This window comes from Xenia sp. Carnegie-2017, unplaced genomic scaffold, assembly GCF_021976095.1.
Source record: "Xenia sp. Carnegie-2017 unplaced genomic scaffold, XeniaSp_v1 HiC_scaffold_25, whole genome shotgun sequence".
NCBI lineage: Eukaryota > Metazoa > Cnidaria > Anthozoa > Malacalcyonacea > Xeniidae > Xenia > Xenia sp. Carnegie-2017.
This window is the reverse complement of record NW_025813488.1, coordinates 6,381,871-6,399,727: the sequence shown is the minus strand read 5'-3', so window position 1 is coordinate 6,399,727 and position 17,857 is coordinate 6,381,871. Positions and strand designations below refer to the sequence as shown.

The 17,857-nt window shown below is 33.1% G+C and overlaps 1 protein-coding gene and 4 long non-coding RNA genes across 6 annotated transcripts in view; 4 read left to right on the top strand and 1 right to left on the bottom strand.

Moving 5' to 3' along the window:
• Positions 1-2,816, top strand: part of LOC124453075 (cannabinoid receptor 1-like) — a 109,691-nt gene extending 106,875 nt beyond the window's left edge. Inside the window, exon 5 of the mRNA XM_047003826.1 lies at positions 2,554-2,816. Within this exon, the coding sequence (XP_046859782.1) occupies positions 2,554-2,566 (13 nt within the window). The 3' untranslated portion in view covers positions 2,567-2,816. The remainder of the gene's footprint in view (positions 1-2,553) is intronic.
• A 321-nt stretch (positions 2,817-3,137) lies between these two features.
• On the bottom strand, positions 3,138-3,579 carry LOC124453529. Its single transcript, XR_006951120.1, has 2 exons — positions 3,374-3,579; positions 3,138-3,236 (listed from the first exon to the last, which is right to left on the bottom strand). It is a non-coding gene; the product is annotated as an uncharacterized LOC124453529 (long non-coding RNA).
• On the top strand, positions 3,568-16,765 carry LOC124453086. The gene is made up of 2 exons (XR_006950975.1): positions 3,568-3,885; positions 16,539-16,765. It is a non-coding gene; the product is annotated as an uncharacterized LOC124453086 (long non-coding RNA).
• LOC124453505 lies at positions 6,892-8,226 on the top strand. 2 transcript variants are annotated; one of them, XR_006951095.1, is made up of 2 exons: positions 6,892-7,220; positions 7,962-8,226. It is a non-coding gene; the product is annotated as an uncharacterized LOC124453505 (long non-coding RNA). The 2 variants fall into 2 exon arrangements; XR_006951094.1 differs by having other exon boundaries at positions 7,856-8,226.
• Positions 8,899-11,843, top strand: LOC124453513. Its single transcript, XR_006951104.1, has 2 exons — positions 8,899-9,067; positions 11,148-11,843. It is a non-coding gene; the product is annotated as an uncharacterized LOC124453513 (long non-coding RNA).
• Positions 16,766-17,857: the final 1,092 nt, after the last annotated feature.

The window sequence follows — 17,857 nt, the reverse complement described above, 5'->3', positions numbered from 1 at the left end:
CCCCCTTTCCAACAAGAGAAATACAAACACCACCACCAACCTCTCTCCGCAGGAGAAGTACAAGCACCACCATCAACCTCTCTAACGCAGGAGAAGTACTAGCACCACCACCAACCCTTCTCCCGCAAGAGATGTACTGTCACCTCTCCAACCTCTCATGCGAAAGAAGTACCAGCAACAGTAGCAATGACGTAAAGAGTTGAGCTCCAGTTATCTAAGGCTGTAATGACTTAATACAAATTGATGACAATTCTCCATACCCCTGTATCATTAGAAACTGTGCTTTAAACTTTAAGAACGAAGCTTTGAGCTTTTAAACGTCGTTACAGGGTTTAAACAATAAAAGAAATAAAAATGTCTTATTCTTTTACAAGTCACATATTTACACAATTCTCATCAATCCTAATGTATAGTTCTATAGACAAAAATATTTTCGTAAAAAATATATTATCAATATCCAATAAAAAAAACAATTTTACAAAACGACACAAACATAAACTCGACATCATAAACAGTTTCAGAAAAGTTGTCAAAGAACACCTGTCATTTCTGCATATCACTTAATAACAAAAAAATTTGCGCGAAATAATAAACGCACTTTGTAATGATAATTAAAAATCTTTCATTTCTGACATAGCTTTTAGTGTAGCTAATACTAAAATCGGAACTGTTGAATAATTAAATTTTACTCATGCATTTACTCCAGTTTTCACCTGTTTTTACATAAAACAAACTAGCTAAAATCTTTATCATTATGAGCTATATATTCTAAATCCACTAAACTTTGGTTTCATTTAAAATATAAAATATGAAATAAAATTTCTGTGCAGTAGTTATAAGGTTTATGGGTCTTCGAATACAAGTAGTTATAAGGTTTATGGGTCTTCGATTTCAGAAAATAATTCGCTATTGCGCAAAAGGAATATTTCTCATTATCCTTAAAATGAAAGTTTGGGTGTAAAACATTACACCGGAGTATAGGGAGACATAGAACGAAAACGGGATTTTCTATTTTCAAAGTTCTACTTTTATTTACAAGAGTCCTACCCGTAGAATAAACTATAATGTCAAAGGATAGTACAAAGATTTAAACAACTTTGGCCTGTTTGACTTAATTTAAACCAGCCTTAAACATGTTTGGACATTTTTAGTTTGTTGATAACTTTCAGTCTTTCACAGCATAACACTTTCATTTATAAGACGTTATACTTTTTAAATTGATAACATTTAATAAACCAAGTCATTCGCACAGTCCAAATTGAGCCCCACATTCAATCTTTTTATGTTGTGAAATTTTAATTCATTTTGGATGGAAAACTGACTTATATAAGTTTGCTTAACAATCAGCTTATCAATTGCCGATTCGGGATAAAGACTAGTGATCACAAAGATAACACAAAGTTGCATTGAAAGATAGAACTTTGCTGTTTTAACGCTGTTATCTTAATTAGGTGTTGTTATATGATGTATTTTAAGTGCTTTTCGATTGCCATAAGCCCATAACGAATAGCAATGTAACATAAGAAACATCAAAACTAGACGACTGACCACATTATGAAATAGAACTGCCAGGCTGAGACATCATTAGTCATTTATCAAGAATTTAATGATACGTCAAAACGCATGGATGGATTTAGGACAGGGTTGCAGAGAAGTATGCACCACCACCCCCAGTCTTAGATACACAAGATGGAAGTCAATTTCCCCTTCAAAATACTAATATATCAAACAATTAATGAACACACTTAACAATCGAGCCTCCCCCCCTCCTCCCACATACACTGACACACAGACACACACAAACCATCATCTCTGATCATTTAGGAGAAGACGGCAAGACATTTCCTTTAATCAAAACAAGAAATATGTTTATATAACAGGAGGATGTCACTGCACTAAGAAGATTAATACAATCAACACGTGCACAAATCCAACCACTTTAGCGGGAAAAGATCGAGAACTATTTTCGTTGATTTTAGCGGGAAAAGATCGAAAGCAATCGTTGATTTTAATCTGAGCCAAAAACATTGACAGACAAGGAAGAAAAGAGAGCTTCAATCTGAAACTTTGATCTCATTGTTAACTAATGACATTCAAAGTGAAAGATATGAAATTTTTGAAAGACGTAGCTGTTCAAAACAATAGCGACAGACTGACAGGTACTTCAGACAAAATGCACATCAGAACACCCACACACACCCACGGTTATAGATTTATACATAACAAAGTCTCCCTTGAGAGAGCTTTTTGCTCTGTATATCATGTTATACACCATTATTATTTGAGCAAAACCAAAATACATTTTCAGAAAATACAAGCAGCATCACAGTAACGTCCTCAAAACCAGTGGTTTGCCCATGTTTAAGTGGTTTGCCCGTGTTTAAGTGGTTTTCATGTTTTGCATTTTCGCTATTCGTCTATGTCAATGGGGTTCAAGAATACTTACTCAAACAATCAAGAAACTTTGTAAGGAATTGAACTCAGTGTATCAATAATAGCTATTTTATCACTCTAACGAGACGTTTTTGCTTATCACAAATTCACCAATGAAACATTTGCGATGTAACTACATTCATCGTTCATAACTTTATGATTAATATATAAATTTTTTATTTGGTTATAGTATAGGTAATATTAGCATAGTTTTAAAGGGAAGATGAAGGAAAAAGAAACTATCATGATTTGTAGCGAGATTTAAACTGACTAAAATTTAAAGCCAAATTTTTGATATTTCTTTTCATGGGAAAGATCAGGAGTGTAATACTTTTTTACGGTACATATCATTAATCAAATAAACCTTGAACTTAGAGACGTTACAGATTCGCCCAGGGCTTCGATAAAAAATTTGAAAGAAAAAATGAGTCTTGCCTGTTTGTTAAGTCTTCTATAGCTTGTTAAAAAAATGACAACAAACTTACTTCATATATTGGCTGCTACTTGGAGAATGTATAGGAAAACAAAACTTTGGTATAAACAAAACTTCGTTCCATCGCTCAAAGAGTAAGTTGATCTGTTCAAAATAAAGAAAATGTGTACGCAGCTAACGTACAGTCGCAAGTGCACGGACAGCTTAAATACAGAATTCTTTCATCACAGGCATATGATCCAAAAGAAACAATAACGATGAACCATCAAAATGAAATTTGCATAGTTTTTATTCTACTTGCGTTATGATGAAAAGTTTGCTTACACAAAAAATTCTTGTGATGACCCAAAGCACAAACTTACATTGTGTGCTGAAACAGGAAATTTTGCTATAGCATTTATTAGTACGTTATTGTTAACATTGAACGAATTTATGTTTTGAAATATGATAAATCAAGATACCTACAACAAAGACTTTGCTAAGAATTCTCAATAACATGAGACCAACCTGGGCCCTGGTAAAGCCATAACTTTTTAATACAACAAGACATTCTGTACACGAATAAAATTTATTTTGGTGAGTGAATCAGTTCACTGCAATATTAAAGAATGTAGAATTCAATACATCGCGTGCAGGGATATTTCGTCTCACTTTCTACATCACAATATACAGCCAATTATCCATTTTCTTCTTTGTCAGTACTTCCTGTATACGTGAGAATTTTGTGTACATCATCATGATGCCCAGCCCAAGTTTTGAAGTAGTCGGACGTAGCCGTTAAGCCACTTCGGAGGTCAACATCAACCCAGAAGAACATTTGTTTTGTCTGTTTCAAAACACCAGATACATACACGCGGTCTTAATTTACCATATAAGACATTTTATTTTGCTATCAGTTGAGTATTTGTGAGAAGAAGAGTTAAGAACGCATCACACGACGAACGCGAAAGTCGTTTTTTTATAACATCCAAAACTTATTGTAAGAATGCCAGCAGACGACAAAGAAGTTAGTCTTGGAGGTATATAATAATTATTATTTGTAATAACAGTTCTGTGTTCGTTTGAGCTGATAGTACGATTAATAAAACATTTCGACATGTGGTTTATCGAATCCTTTTAAACCAAATTTTAGTCATCGATTCATGTAATTACCAGACTTTGTACATTTCAAATTAGATTTTGTATAAGTAAATTATATTACTTTTTTAGACAGGTGGAACCCCGCGTACATTTCCTTACATAAAATCAATTTTTGACGTCACGCTATGGTAACTGTACAATATGTTTATAGATACGTTGTTTTTATATGTTTGTTGAATGTATATCCAGTGCCAGTGCCAGTGGTCAAAGCTAGTAACAATTCTATCAAAATGTGTAATTCGACTAAAATAGATCAAATAAATTGCACAAGGAATTGCTCCGTTTCGCAAAATAATGGAAAAGTAAGTATTATATAAAAAGTATTATAAGTCATGAGAATAAACTTTGTTGACTGCAAAGAGAAATGCATTCAAAGAAATACATAAAGCATGCGAGAAAAACGTAAATGCGTTTGCTCTTTTGTATTACTCGACAACGTTACATGCAGTGATTTTATCATGAAATTTGACATTTTGAGAATAAGCAAAACTATTATGTGCAGTGCATTTAATTAGCATTTTGTGGCTTCGTGGTAAGCTGTAAAGATAAACATTGCTATCCATAGTTATTTGGCAAAATCAAATAATCGTATGATAAAACATGCATAAAACGATTTCACCAATATAAACGAAAATGACTTGATATTGTAAATATTCTATGCATATTTACAATATCAAGTCATTTTCACTTGCCTGCTTTCTTTAAGAGTTCAAGAGTACCAAGAAAAAGACAATATCTGCATATATCTCATGCATATTAAGAACTCATTTTTTTATATGTACCGAGATATGATATTTTCATCAATATCTTCTCTATGTAATGAACTAGGCAACTACATGATATTCAACATTGTTTGTTCCTCGTGAAATTGGAATTTTCATAGAAACAGCAAAACTTGTGTTGGTTACCTTGATAAGAACAAAACATAAAAATTACAACATTCCTCAAATTATGTTTACTTTATGTAGTGGCGTAAAAGTAAGCCCGTATATTTGGTCTTGCTATGCGAATATATCACAGTTCACACACAGTGGAAACTGAAAAATCAGTTCCTACAAAAATAAATAATGGCAATGTTCTCAAACTCATATATAAGACTAAAACTTAAAAGCTTATGCAAAAGTCGATGATAGTAAAACGACATCATTTTAAGTTTGGTCATCATTTGCAACATAAACATAAGCATAAGAAGAATTGACAGTTGATAATCTTTTGCAGTTATGCTCATGTTTATACTTTTGCCGAAAGTGAGAACCAGGATTTGAGCGTTATAATTTAGTTCCTCGTCTAAAAAGAACAAATTTTTAATTTAAAAATATTGCAACATATAATAAACATAAATTTATGTATTTAATAAGAAACCGAAGAAAAGTTTCTCACTTCCTCAAGAAATATTAATAACAACAATGGTGATCTCCACAGTTGGTGTCCTAACAAATGGTCTTCTTATTGTTGTTATTGTGAAGGATCCTTTAAACAAACTAAGACGAGGACCGTGGATTACTATCTTAAGCTTATCTATAGCTGATTTCACTGCATCTTTGTCTCAATTCATGATTGTTGGATTGGGTAGATTGTTCGAGGTCAAACCATCAAAGCTGTCATTTATTCTGTCCTTTTCTTTTGGATGTTTGGGGCTGCGGGCTCATTTTTCACTTGACATCACTCACATGGCAAACTTACATGATTGCAAAGTATCCCAAATACAGACAACAAATGTTATCTACGAAGAAAATTTACATATTATGCGCCACAGTTTGGTTGATTGCCATTTGCATGGCATTTGCTGAACTCACATCAATTTACATAAAAATTTGACCAGCTTATGTATATCTATATCACGGTATATGCTGTCTTGGAAATCGCTGTTTTACTTCAGATCATATTGAAGTGTTTCATAATTAAGGTTGTATTGCAAAGTCGACAAGACACTAAAGTAAATGCTAAACAGTACAACACTAAACACTTTGAAATTGTAAAGGCAATCATTGTGCTGAATGTCTTATTACTGGTAACTGCATTTCCTTATTTTGTCGCCAAACAAGTGGAGTTTATTCAAAGGCTTGGAAAAATACAAAGTGAATTGGCTTGGCGTTTTTCTTACTACTACGAACCAGTTGCTATGGTGAATTTCGCTGTCAATCCAATTGTGTATGCACTGAGGCTTCCAGTTTATCGAAACAGTATGAAGGCGTTGTTTAAAAAGACTAGAATTGTTTCCATTCAAAAACCAGGGAATTCCATCTTTTCATTTCGTGCTAGTGCTAGTAAACCTGTATGATAGATAATATGTTCTAAACTCAATTTTGATAAAAAAGGTACAAATAGTGCTAATAGTTTTTATTGGAAGAATAAATTCCAAAGTGACAAACAACTGTGTGGTCAAAAAAAATTTTAACGATTATTACTACAATACTCATCACTTTTTTGATTCTACGCAATTTCAAAAGCGAGAGCAATAATTGTGAATACTTTAATGAGACCATAAATTAAGTAAAGCACGTACATCAGGTACCTGGAAATATAGCAGCTTTGCTGAGATGAAAACCTTGAAAAAAAGAAGAAAGATTTGTTATTTTCATCTTGGTATATTTGAAATGCCAGCGAAAAGTACGTATAGGAATTTGGGGGAGGGAGTAAGGCCAGTATAAGCCTCTTGAAAGCTGAAATTAAATGTTCCTTTGCACTATAACAACAAAGCTACACAAACTTCCCCCTTATTCTGGAGAATATTGCAACAAAAAACGTTGGGCCAATTATCGTTTCCACCCGTTTACAGGAAATGAATTTTTAAAATCACTCACGTATGTGGGATGTACATATGAATCCACCACATGCATGTGGACGTCACAAGGCCAATTTAAAAGAAAGCGGATTCAAAAATATCGAGATACATGTTGACGGGTCATAAACATTATACCGACTGTATGAATACAAGTGATCAAATTGCATTAAACCATTCAGTCAATGCCAATCATCCCAGAGACAAGAAATTAGAACAGTTGATTAAACTGTCTGAGATCTCACTATGGTACTCTCACGATATTTCCAAAACGTCTATCCTTCGTTTATTTACGGATTCCTTATTCTTACAAGTTTGATCTCAGTATATCCAGTGACCAATACTGGTGATTTTTTGGAAACGCGCAATTCGACTCAACCAAATCATATAAATAACTCAAGGAATTCATCTGGTTTATGCAATCAAAGTGCTGTAAGTATATAATCTACTGCAGTTATTTTTTTCTACCAATCGTATCACTATCTCATAGTACAAATGTTAAACATGTATAGATATAATTAAGAACTAGGAGATGTTCAAACTTCAAAATGTTGGCGACAATGTGGTGGTCATAAAAAAATTCTCAAGTTGCTTATACAAACCAGACTTCTAAAAAATGCTGAAAATCCAGTTTCAAATATCAATCTTTTCACAAAACGTTGAATGTTTGAAATCGCTCTCACTATTTATACGATTTTCAATAAAAATTAAGAGGCGCGTGTCCAGATAAATAGTTTTCTATTTAACGATACCATCAAGAATATAAAATTCAAACGTAGCGTCATCAAAGTGCTTCTTTCAGGAAAAGATCTATCCACAATTGTAGATTTTTGAATGTGTCATGCAAATCAATTTCTCTAGGTACTTCTAAATAGTCAGGACCTAACTTTCCTGACCTAAACGCATTACGTGTAATGAAGTGCGCAGTTCAGTAGAGTGTCTTCACAGTAATGAGCGAAGAAAATTCATCAAGCAACTAGTTCATGATTCTCAGTGTACGACTGTAAAAATTACCATTTATCTATGTGCAATTATGAATGTATATGAAGACATTATTTCATATGAAGCCCATGAAGAGTTTTTCACTTGGCTATGAAACATTAATAACAACGATGGTGGTCTCCACAATTGGTGTCCTAACAAATGGTCTTCTTGTTGTTCTTATTCTTGTAGATCCGCTTAACATACTAAAACAAGGAAGGAGGATTACAATCTTAAGCTTATGCATAGCTGATTTTACTGCATCTTTGTCACAATTCATGATTGTTGGACTGGGTAGATTGTTCGAGGTCAAACCATCAGAAGCTGCCATTTATTCTGTCCTTTTCTTTTGGATGTTTGGGGCTGCGGGCTCATTTTTTCACTTGACATCACTCACATGGCAAACTTACATGATTGCAAAGTATCCCAAATACAGACAACAAATGTTATCTACGAAGAAAATTTACATATTATGCGCCACAGTTTGGTTGATTGCCATTTGCATGAACTCACATCAATTTTTGTCGAGAAATTTGACCACGTTATGTACACTTATATCACGCTATATGCCGTTTTGGAGATTGCTGTTTTGATCCAGGTTATTGGGAAGTGTTTAATACTTATAATAGTATGGCAAAATCGACAAAACACGACAGTAAATGCTAAACAGCACAATAGAAAACATCTGGAAATTGTAAAGACAACTATCTTGCTTAATATCCTATTACTGGTAACTGCGTTTCCTTTTTTTGTGGCCAAACAAGTGGAGTTTATTCAAAGGCTTGGAAAAATACAAAGTGAATTGGCTTGGCGTTTTTCTTACTACTACGAACCAGTTGCCATGGTGAATTTCGCTGTCAATCCAATTGTGTATGCACTGAGGCTTCTCGATTATCAAAACAGTCTGAAGGCGTTGTTTAAAAAGAACAGTTTTATTTCTACTGATACAGCACAGCAATCGACAACCTCGTTCCATTCTCTGATGAAACGATTGCTTTGTAGATAATAGGCGTTGATTAATATGCATTGATCATATATAACTTGATTACAAATATATATAATGATATTTTTTTAATATAGGTAATAACATAAACTTGTAGCTATACTTTTGTGTAATTTTTAGTGTAATGTTTGGATTTGTAGCCAATTTTGCCTTCAACAAACTATTTTGATAACCACATCAAAACATAGTACAATATCGTATCTAATAGTACGTTGTCCTCCTTGCTGCTTATTTACATCTTTACGAAGAAATTATCTACATTGAATTTAGCGTGAGCAGAAGCTTTGTGTAACAGGTAAAACTTGGCAGCTTTGTTGCATCGAAAATTTCACAAGAAAAAGCAAGTTGCCCTTACAGACTTAACTTCTTTCAAAATGGCAGAACGTTTTTCATTGATAAAACAGCATGGTCAGCAATCAGCATGTATTTGAAAATTCAGGCAGAATCGTTTTTAATTATACTTTATAGTTTGCAAGAAAAAGTATGTTTAACAATCTATCAATATGTAGCATTTTATCTGCACTAGCAAAAAGAGGAAGGCAGAAATGAGCATAGTCTTAAAATTCACACATACACATTATATTTTCATACAATTATATTTGTATAATTTTAGTGTTTGATAGAATAAGCTGATAATAAACGAACAATGAACAATACACTTTAATGAATACATTTATTTATTGTCCATAAAGATTTTTGAACATCTTCCTCCACACCATGTTACACTAGAATAAGGACATCCTCTTTTTTTCATATGGTGACGCAGCTGACGCTTTTCCTTTTTGTTTTCCAGTTCAATTGGATTCTCCAAAGATTCGCCATTCAACCACAACCATTTTGGTTTTGCACAGCAGGAAGAAAAAAAACACAATATGAAGAAAAGAACAAGGCCATATTTCAACCCTTTCATACTTTACACAACAGCCCAAGAGAAGATTGACGTCCAATTTTTCAAGTTTCAAAGTAGATTTACTGCCAGTACATCATTCCTATGGCACAGCTATATTTATACCATCAAGCATCAAGTGTTTTTAAACACAGACATCATTTAGCCTTACTTGTAATAAACAAAGTACATAAAGCAGTTCCAGTTATACAGATGCTACAGTTCCATTAAATAGAGTGCTCATACAGTATAATCACCGCTTTTTTAATCAATAACAGCTATTTTAGTTATTTCTTTTTGGAAAATATCTTCAATCATAAATTCCCACCTAAAGGCGCTGAAAATGAAGTAAATAGGGGTTATACAATCTATACATATATACATGCTCATTATATGTTAGCCTGTTGCATTTTCTAACTTTAGCTTTAACTTCATAACGTAAGAATAATGTATTACATGATATTACTAACATCCTATATGCTCATTGTCTATATAGTTAGTAAAACTATATAGTAGAATTCCCAGCATTCATGTAATCTTAGAACTCTCTATGACAAGTTCATGACATAACATATAAGTTCATTTTGACTTCTTGTAATATCAGCTGTTTTTTAAATGCTCTGAGCAATTAAAACATTAGAGAGTCATTTATAGTTGCGCATGAGATGCGTCAAAACTCTATGCATGTGATGGATATGACGGATCGTAGAACTAAAAATACTTTTTCATTTGTTTTATAAATATTTTAAAGGCGTCGTTCAGTTTGAACTATTCAAGTGGAAAAAGATGTTTGAATGTTAAAACCTAAAAAATACAGTGTATGAACAAAGAGTGTTTGATTGTTGTCTTCAACTTATTTTTTTGCTTTTCCATCTAAAATTCAACGACGAACAAACCCATGTATACATGTTTGACTTTGAAAAACGGAATTATTTTTGTCATATATAGACTCTGTCTTACGGTCACCTTTCATAGTTCTATAAGCACAATTGTATTTTCTAGTTGACATAGAATTTTTTCTTTTTCCTTTCAAATCTGCATATCATTTTTATTGTATGATTCAATTATGACAGATAAATTAATGTGAAAGTCCATAACATGCGTGGTTATTTTATTGGTTAATATTGCCTGGTATGACGACATTGTAATTTTCAAATAAACTTTTTATGAAAGTTTTGTTGACGTCATGCTTGATATTTGAAGCTACGATAATAATTTTCGTTAAAACACCACATATTAAAATATGTATTGCAAGCCTTTTTCGTCAACGTATATTTCTAAAACTGATTTATATGTTTGCTCTTGTTTAGGCTACATGAATACATGGCCACAATTTGTGGCGGTTTAAATTATATTTTATGCATGTATATTGGATGTGTTTTAATCCAATCACACAACCTGCTGACAAACGTACAACCCATATACCCCACCCCCATTCTTTTTATTGAAACTTACCCATGTCTCGACGATGTGTCTTGTCATGTTTCAGAGTCAAGTAAACGTCGACCGAAACAGAAACGAAAGCCCGGTCGCAATCCCAGAGTTCCATTCACTCCCAAACAGCTGACGACCCTGGAAAACAAGTTTGAAACAATGAAGTACTTGACAAGTGATAAAGTTCGTAGTTTCTATTTGGAACTGACGTTACCGGAAAACAAAATCAAAATATGGTTTCAAAATCGATGAGCTAGGGAAAAAAGAAAAAGTTCACAAAGCAGCGATGAATATGTTGACGTAATGACAATTGACGAGGAGAACAGTTAGCTATGTATGACGACACATGCACTGAAAATTAGTTATAGTTTTTATAGAGGTCTATAGTTAGAAAATCAGTTATGCAATCATAGAGTTTGCATTGTAGTAATCTTGCACAGCGTACGTTCAACAGGACCTTTATTTATTGCTGTCAATATTCAATAATGAGCATAGAAATTTCATCGATGACGTCATTCGAGCATTTCCGCTTACAAAGAGAAAACACTTTGAATGCAAAGTTTCATAATGGAAAACATCGTAAAAATCTCAGGTTGTAACATAGGATAGAAAATAAAACATACTTTTACATTTCATCATGATCTCAATGTCCATTTTTGTAATAAATATAAAAAATAAAAATGCATTTAAAGTTGAGTGACTTAAAATAAGGTTTACACTGCAGGTCGATTTAAAGACTGCAACAACAAAATCAAGGTTTATGATTGGTTCAAAGTATAGTGAAGTAAAAGATGCCATAGAAATGCCGAATCTCAATAATTAGAGTTTATCGCTGTTATCTAATTGACCCAATCGGAAAATCAGTTTATATAAGGTAAGTACTAATTTAAAAATTAACACACAAAAGAGGGATTAAAAAATTAATGCAACAGAAAAACAAAGCTACCACTTCGTAATAATGCAATACCTGGATTAAAATATTTTATGCGGATTTACTCTATGCTATTCACTGACATTTACGTACATAAATTTTATCGAAAAGCAAAGTTCTCTAGACGAATGGTTGTATTGAAAAATACTAAATTTATAGTAGAAAAACATTAGAAACACACGATACAGAGAGTTAAGAGGTTCAACTACCTTCCCACCATCTCTCGCAAGAGAAGTACCGGTACCACCACCACCACCTTTCTTGCGAGAGAAGTACATGCGCCACCACTTCCCTCTCCCGCGAGAGAAGTACATGCATCACCAATATCCCCTTTCCAGCAAGCGAAATACAAGCACCACCACCAACCTCCCTAACGCAGGAGAAGTACAAGCGCCTTCATCAAACTCTCTAACGCAGAAGAAGTACAAGCACCACCACCAACCTCTCTCTCCCGGAGGAGAAGTACAAGCACCACCATCAACCTTTCTCCCGCAAAAGAAATACAAGCACCACCACCAACCCTTCTCCCGCAAGAAGTACTGTCACCTCTCCAACCTCTCATGCGAAAGAAGTACCAGCAACAGTAGCAATGAAGTGAAGAGTTGAGCTCCAGTTATCTAAGGCTGTAATACTTAATACAAATTATGACAATTTTCCATACCCCTGTATCATTAGACACTGTGCTTTAAACTTTAAGAACGAAGCTTTGAGCTTTTAAACGTCGTTACAGGGTTTAAACAATAAAAGAAATAAAAATGTCTTATTCTTTTACAAGTCACATATTTACACAATTCTCATCAATCCTAATGTATAGTTCTATAGACAAAAGTATTTTCGTAAAAAATATATTATTTCGTAAAAAATATATTATCAATATCCAATAACAAAAACAATTTTACAAAACGATACAAACATAAACTCGACATCATAAACAGTTTCAGAAAAGTTGTCAAAGAACACCTGTCATTTCTGCATATCACTTAATAACAAAAAAATTTGCGCGAAATAATAAACGCACTTTGTAATGATAATTAAAAATCTTTCATTTCTGACATAGCTTTTAGTGTAGCTAATACTAAAATCGGAACTGTGGAATAATTAAATTTTACTCCAGTTTTCACCTGTTTTTACATAAAACAAACTAGCTAAAAACTTTATCATTATGAGCTATATATTCTAAATCCACTAAACTTTGGTTTCATTTAAAATATAAAATATGAAATAAAATTTCTGTGCAGTAGTTATAAGGTTTATGGGTCTTCGAATACAATAATTCGCTATTGCGCAAAAGGAATATTTCTCATTATCCTTAAAATGAAAGTTTGGGTGTAAAACATTACACCGGAGTATAGGGACACATAGAACGAAAACGGGATTTTCTATTTTCAAAGTTCTACTTTTATTTACAAGAGTCCTACCCGTAGAATAAACTATAATGTCAAAGGATAGTACAAAGTTTTAAACAACTTCGGCCTGTTTGACTTAATTTAAACCAGCCTTAAACATGTTTGGACATTTTTAGTTTGTTGATAACTTTCAGTCTTTCACAGCATAACTCTTTCATTTATAAGACGTTATACTTTTTAAATTGATAACATGTAATAAACCAAATCATTCGCGCAGTCCAAATTGAGCCCTACATTCAATCTTTTTATGTTGTGAAATTTTAATTCATTTTGGATGGAAAACTGACTTAAATAAATTTGCTTAACAATCAGCTTATCAATTGCCCACTCGGGATAATGACTAGTGATCACAATGATAACACAAAGTTGCATTGAAAGATAGAACTTTGCTATTTTAACGCTGTTATCTTGATTAGGTGTTGTTATATGATGTATTTTAAGTGCTTTTCGATTGCCATAAGCCCATAACGAATAGCAATGTAACATAAGAAACATCAAAACTAGACGACTGACCACATTATGAAATAGAACTGCCAGGCTGAGACATCATTAGTCATTTATCAAGAATTTAATGATACATCAAAACGCAAGGATGGATTTAGGACAGGGTTGCAGAGAAGTATGCACCACCACCCCCAGTCTTAGATACACAAGATGGAAGTCAATTTCCCTGCAAAATACTAATATATCAAACAATTAATGAACACACTTAACAATCGAGCCTCCCCCCCTCCTCCCACATACACTGACACACAGACACACACAAACCATCATCTCTGATCATTTCGGTGAAGACGGCAAGACATTTCCTTTAATCACAACAAGAAATATGTTTATATAACAGGAGGATGTCACTGCACTAAGAAGATTAGTACAATCAACACGTGCACAAATCCAACCACTTTAGCGGGAAAAGATCGAGAACTATTTTCACTTAACCAAAAGCAATCGTTGATTTTAATCTGAGCCAAAAACATTGACAGACAAGGAAGAAAAGAGAGCTTCAATCTGAAACTTTGATCTCATTGTTAACTAATGACATTCAAAGTGAAAGATATGAAATTTTTGAAAGACGTAGCTGTTCAAAACAATAGCGACAGACTGACAGGTACTTCAGACAAAATGCACATCAGAACACCCACACACACCCACGGTTATAGATTTATACATAACAAAGTCTCCCTTGAGAGAGCTTTTTGCTCTGTATATCATGTTATACACCATTATTATTTGAGCAAAACCAAAATACATTTTCAGAAAATACAAGCACCATCAGAGCAACGTCCTCAAAACCAGTGGTTTGACCATGTTTAAGTGGTTTACCCGTGTTTAAGTGGTTTGCCCATGTTTAAGTGGTTTGCCCATGTTTAAGTGGTTTGCCCGTGTTTAAGTGGTTTTCATGTTTTGCATTTTCGCTATTCGTCTATGTCAATGGGGTTCAAGAAAACTTACTCAAACAATCAAGAAACTTTGTAAGGAATTGAACTCAGTGTATCAATAATAGCTATTATATCACTCTAACGACACGTTTTTGCTTATCACAAGTTCACCAATGAAACATTTGTGATGTAACTACATTCATCGTTCATAACTTTATGATTAATATATAAATTTTTTATTTGGTTATAGTATAGGTAATATTAGCATAGTTTTAAAATGAAGATGAAAGAAAAAGAAACTATCATGATTTGTAGCGAGATTTAAACTGACTAAAATTTAAAATCAACTTTTTGACTTTTCTTTTCATGAGAAAGATCAGGAGTGTAATACTTTTTTAACGATACATATCATTAATCAAATAAACCTTGAACTTAGAGACGTTACAGATTTGCCCAGTGCTTCGATAAAAAATTTGAAAGAAAAAATGAGTCTTGCTTGTTTGTTAAGTCTTCTATAGCTTGTTAAAAAAATGACAACAAACTTACTTCATATATTGGCTGCTACTTGGAGAATGTATTGGAAAAAAAAACTTTGGTATAAACAAAACTTCGTTCCATCGCTCAAAGAGTAAGTTGATCTGTTCAAAATAAAGAAAATGTGTACGCAGCTAACGTACAGTCGCAAGTGCACGGACAGCATAAATACAGAATCCTTTAATCACAGGCATATGAGCAAAAAGAAACAATAACGATGAACCATCAAAATGAAATTTGTATAGTTTTTATTCTACTTGCGTTATGATGAAAAGTTTGCTTACACAAAAAATTCTTGTGATGACCCAAAGCACAAACTTACATTGTGTGCTGAAACAGGAAATTTTGCTATAGCATTTATTAGTACGTTATTCTTAACATTGAACGAATTTATGTTTTGAAATATGATAAATCAAGATAACTACAACAAAGACTTTGCTAAGAATTCTCAATAACATGAGACCAACCTGGGCCCTGGTAAAGCCATAACTTTTTAATACAATAAGACATTCTGTACACGAATAAAATTTATTTTGGTGAGTGAATCAGTTCACTGCAATATTAAAGAAAGTAGAATTCAATACATCGCGTGCAGGGATATTTCGTCTCACTTTCTACATCACAATATACAGCCAATTATCCATTTTCTTCTTTGTCAGTACTTCCTGTATACGTGAGAATTTTGTGTACATCATCATGATGCCCAGCCCAAGTTTTGAAGTAGTCGGACGTAGCCGTTAAGCCACTTCGGAGGTCAACATCAACCCAGAAGAACATTTGTTTTGTCTGTTTCAAAACACCAGATACATACACGCGGTCTTAATTTACCATACCATATAAGACATTTTATTTTGCTATCAGTTGAGTATTTGTGAGAAGAAGAGTTAAGAACGCATCACACGACGAACGCGAAAGTCGTTTTTTTATAACATCCAAAACTTATTATAAGAAGGCCAGCAGACGACAAAGAAGTAAGTCTTGGAGGTATATAATAATTATTATTTGTAATAGCAGGATTACGGCGTTTTACCAAACCCTGTCGTTCGTTTGAGCTGAAAGTACGATTGATAAAACATTTCGACATGTGGTTTATCGAATCGCTTTAAACCAAATTTTAGTCATCGATTCATGTAATTACCAGACTTTGTACACTTCAAATTAGATTTTTGTATAAGTAAATTATATTACTTTTTTAGACAGGTGGAACCCGGCGTACATTTCCTTACATAAAATCAATTTCTGAGGTCACGCTATGGTACCTGTACAATATGTTTATAGTTACGTTGTTTTGATATGTTTGTTGGATATATATCCGGTGCCAGTGGTCAAAGCTAGCGACAATTCTATCAAAATGTGCAATTCGACTAAAATAGATCAAATAAATTGCGCAAGGAATTCCTCCGTTTCGCAAAATGATACAAAAGTAAGTAGTATTATGTAAAAAGTATTATAAGTCATGAAAATAAACTCGAGTGCTTTGTTGACTGCAAAGAGAAATGCATTCAAAGAAATACATACAAGCATACGAAAAAAACGTACACGCGCTTGCTCTTTTGTATTACTCAACAACGTTACATGCAGTGATTTTATCATGAAATTTGACATTTTGAGAATAAGCAAAACTATTAAGTGCAGTGCATTTAATTAGCATTTTGTGGCTTCATGGTAAGCTGTAAAGATAAACATTGCTATCCAAAGTTATTTGGCAAAATCAAATAAGTGTATGATAAAACATGCATAAAACGATTTCACCAATATCTCCGAATACGAACGAAAAATACCAAAAAGGTACGAGAAATTGTTTAGAATTACCATTATTTTATGCATGTTTACAATATCAAGTCATTTTCACTTGCCTGCTTTCTTCATAAGTTCAAGAGTACCAGGCAATAGACAATATCTGCATATTTCTCCATGCATATCAAGTACTCATTTTTTTATAAGTACCGAGATATGATATTTTCATCAATATCTTTTCTGTGTAATGAACTAGGCAACTACATGATATTCAATATTGTTTGTTCCTCGTGAAATTGGAATTTTCATAAAAACAGCAAAGCTTGTGTTGGTTGCCTTGATAAGAACAAAACATAAAAATTACAACATTCCTCAAATTATGTTTACTTTATGTAGTGGCGTAAAAAGAAAGCCCGACATATGAATATATCACTGTTCACACACAGTGGAAACTGAAAATCAGTTCCTACAAAAATAAATAATGGCAATGTTCTCAAACTCATATATAAGACTAAAACTTAAAAGCTTATGCAAAGTCGATATTTGTAAAACGACATCATTTTAAGTTTATCATCATTTGCAACATAAACATAAGCATAAGAAGAATTGACAGTTGATAATCTTTGCAGTTATGCTCATGTTTATACTTTTGCCGAAAGTGAGAACCAGGATTTGAGCGTTATAATTTAGTTCCTCGTCTAAAAAGAACAAATTTTTGTTTTAAAATATTGCAACATATAATAAACATAAATTTATGTATTTAATAAGAAACCGAAGA